This window comes from Myotis lucifugus, unplaced genomic scaffold, assembly GCF_000147115.1.
Source record: "Myotis lucifugus unplaced genomic scaffold, Myoluc2.0 scaffold_604, whole genome shotgun sequence".
Taxonomy (NCBI): Eukaryota; Metazoa; Chordata; class Mammalia; order Chiroptera; family Vespertilionidae; genus Myotis; species Myotis lucifugus.
In genome coordinates, this window is record NW_005871652.1 from 392,571 (window position 1) to 395,595 (window position 3,025).

General features: G+C 60.8%; 1 protein-coding gene across 1 annotated transcript in view; it reads right to left on the reverse strand.

The window, feature by feature from the left end:
* HSPB7 (heat shock protein family B (small) member 7) overlaps nt 1-514 on the reverse strand; it is a 5,100-nt gene extending 4,586 nt beyond the window's left edge. Inside the window, exon 1 of the mRNA XM_014447022.2 lies at nt 478-514. Coding sequence (XP_014302508.1) covers nt 478-514 — 37 coding nt within the window. The remainder of the gene's footprint in view (nt 1-477) is intronic.
* Between the last annotated feature and the right edge of the window lie 2,511 nt (nt 515-3,025).

A 3,025-nucleotide genomic window follows, 5' to 3' on the forward strand; every position in this document is an offset into this window, starting at 1 on the left:
GAGGAGGAGCTAGCAGCCTGAGGCAGGGCTGGGGGTTGGTGCCCCCCGCAGGGAATTTGGTAATTGCCCCTAAAGATCTGGAGGTTGTATTTCTGGGAACTGCTTGACCTCTGGCTTGAGGAGCCCTGGGACGCAGCGGGCAGGAGTTCGGGGTGCAGAGAATTCCGGAGACAGTCCTTCTAGCTCTGGCTTCAGGGCCTGCGGGCTCCTGGGGAGGAGCGTCCAGGATGGTCCATTTGCTCCCCACACAGCTCTGAAAGGAGGTGTTACCCCCATTTTATAGATGGGAGACAGCCACTCAGGGTGGGCCCTTTGCACAGGGCAAGCGGCACAGCTGGATTCGAACCCGGACATTGCTGATCCAAAGCCTCCTAGGAGGCTGGGTGACCTGAACACACGTGTGTGGAGATGGGCTGGCCCGGAAGCCCCCGAGAAGCCCCTGTCTGCTCCCCACAGCTCAGCAGAGCCAGGACTGACCTGGGAGGCGGGGTAAGGGGGGCCAGGGCAAGGCCATTCTGAGAAGAGAGTGGGCCCTTCGCATCTGCCCAGGCTGCAGTGTGGGGGCTCCGCTCTCCTCTCCAAGTCCTGCCTTCCTCCCCCACGGAGGCCTCTCTGATTGCTGCAGTCCACACGAGGGGCCCCTGCCCCAATGCCCACAGTGCCGCCTATCTGCCCACCCAGCTCCTGGCAGTGTAACCTGGTCCTCCTGGGTCTATGAGACTGACAGCTCCTCCAGGGCAGGGTTCGCTGTGTCCCCGTTAGAGTGGGAGTTCCCGAAGGTGGGCGCTGCTTCTCTTTTCTCTGGCTCCCACAGAACGTCATTCTTGGGGGCTCCATCTATAGGGGTGGTCCCTGAAGGGGGGCCAAGGCAGTGGCTGGGGAAAGAGGGGTCCTTCACTCCAGGGGAGATTCCTGCCTGGAATTCCTGCCCCTGTCACCCATCCTGGCCCAGGGGGCTGCCAGGAAGTCGCCAGCACTGAGGCAAGATGGGAAGAGGGTGGGGGAGGGGTGGGGGGGCCCATAAGCCTGCCGCCCGCCAGGGAAACAGGAGCCAGTGGCTAAATGCAGACACACTGTCATGGTGCTGAGGGCCTGAGTCACTGCTCCTGGACGTCAGATCTCATTCCCCACCTCTGCCCACCGTCCCTCCCCCCGCCCCCCTTCCTGAGGCATCGCCCACATATATACTGCATCCACTGGCTTCAGTGGCCAGGAGGGACCCTGAAGGTCATCGGGGCCATCGCCCTGTCTCTGGGCCTGCCTCTCCCTTCAGATCACAGGGAGAGAAGGAGCTTCAGAGATGATCAAATGCCCTGAATCCCAAACCTGCCAGGGCATCCAATCACCTGAGGGAATTTTGACAAACCCAGAGCCTTAACCTGCACCCCAAGATTCTAATTTGGGGCCCTGGGAAGGGACCAGGAATCTGGTCCCATTGGCTCTCCACACAGCCAGCCCACAGGCCAGTGCTTGGAAACCACCCAGCACTCAGTAGGTTTATTGAACACCTACTATGTGCCAGGCACTGTTCCCGGCTCTGGGGGACTGGTGTGAATGAGGCAGAGGTAGGCCCTGCCCCACAGCTCCCAGGCTCCCCTTACCGGACAGAAGAGGAAAGCGAGGCTCTGAGTGGTGGAGGACCAGTTGTGGGTGGAGGAGCTGCTATGGCTTTAATTAAGCCTGTTCTCCCTCCACTGCTGCTGGGGCTCGACGAAGAAGGGGGAGAAGTGGAGGGGCTGGCATGTGGGGGTACAGAGCTTTGGGAGGGACTTGCCACAGCCACCACACCCCCCGCCGCCCTCTCCCCAGCTTCCTGGTGCTCGCAGGGCCGGGGGGTGAGGTCTGGACATGCTGGGCCTGCTGGCTGGCTGACCCTGGCTGTGTGATTGTAGCCAGCGGCTGCTGGAGGCCAGAGGTGGGTCTGGGATGTCGACGGGCAGCCAGTCGACAGGGTGGGGGGGCCAAGGTGAAGGTGGGCCCTAGTCCATGCAGAGCAGCAAGCCCCACCCCACCTCCCACACATGCTCCTATTTTGGATTGACTCGACCTGGCCTCTAGGGGCAGAGGGTGGCTCAGGCTCCCAGGATTTTAACGAGTCATTGAAGGGCCATCATGATTTTCGGGGGGCGGGGGTTACTTGGGGGTGGGAGGGCCGTGGTCCCAGATCTCTTGCCTAAATCTCTCAAAAGTGGCATCAGACAAAAATCCTCTGCTCTGTGCCCAGACCTTGCCCTGGTTGATTCAGTCACCGGAGTTTGAGGAGCTCCGGGTAGGGAAAAAGGCACACAGTCTAGGTCTGGGCTCAGCCTCTGCTGTGTGACTTCAGGTGAGTGACTGCACCTCTCTGATCCTCCATTTGTCATCTGCAAAACGGTGGTGCTGTCCCGGACTCACAGGGTGCTGGGAGGATGAACTGAGTTGCAGACTCAAGGGCCTGGCACGTAGGCAGGGTGTAACATGTGCTTATTTCCTCACCATGCCCCCCATGCCCTGGCTCCTACCCTCTGTTTGGGGTGCGACAAAGTCTGGGCATTTATCAGAAGCCTTGTGGTTTGAGAGGCCGTTTTCTGAGACTGGAGGGGCTGGACACCAGGATCAAGTCTAAGTTTCTCCCCAGGCCCCGGCCACAGGGATTCGCTACCCCTGCTCCAGCTGGGGGCTCCACCCAGCTCTGAGCGAGGTGGGCTGTCAGGGCAGGACCATGGGGTGCTGTGCAGGCTTTAGAGACAGGCAAACCTGGGGCGGGGGGGGGGGGGCGGCCCAACTCTGCCCTTGGCCCCTATGACCTTGAGACTCCATTTCTTTAAATGGGAAAAAAGCCGCCCCCCTGCTTGGGGATCAGGGGGCACTCACTGATTGGGGGGGGGAGGGAAGTTGGTGGGACACAAGCAAAGGGGGGCAGCGACGACAGGGCCCCTCACCTTTGCCCCAAGGCCTTTCCTCCTGGTCTGGCGGGGTCCCTTCCCCCTCTCCCTTTTTCTGCTCTTTCAAAACCCGGCCAAAACCAACTCTTAAAAATCCAGGG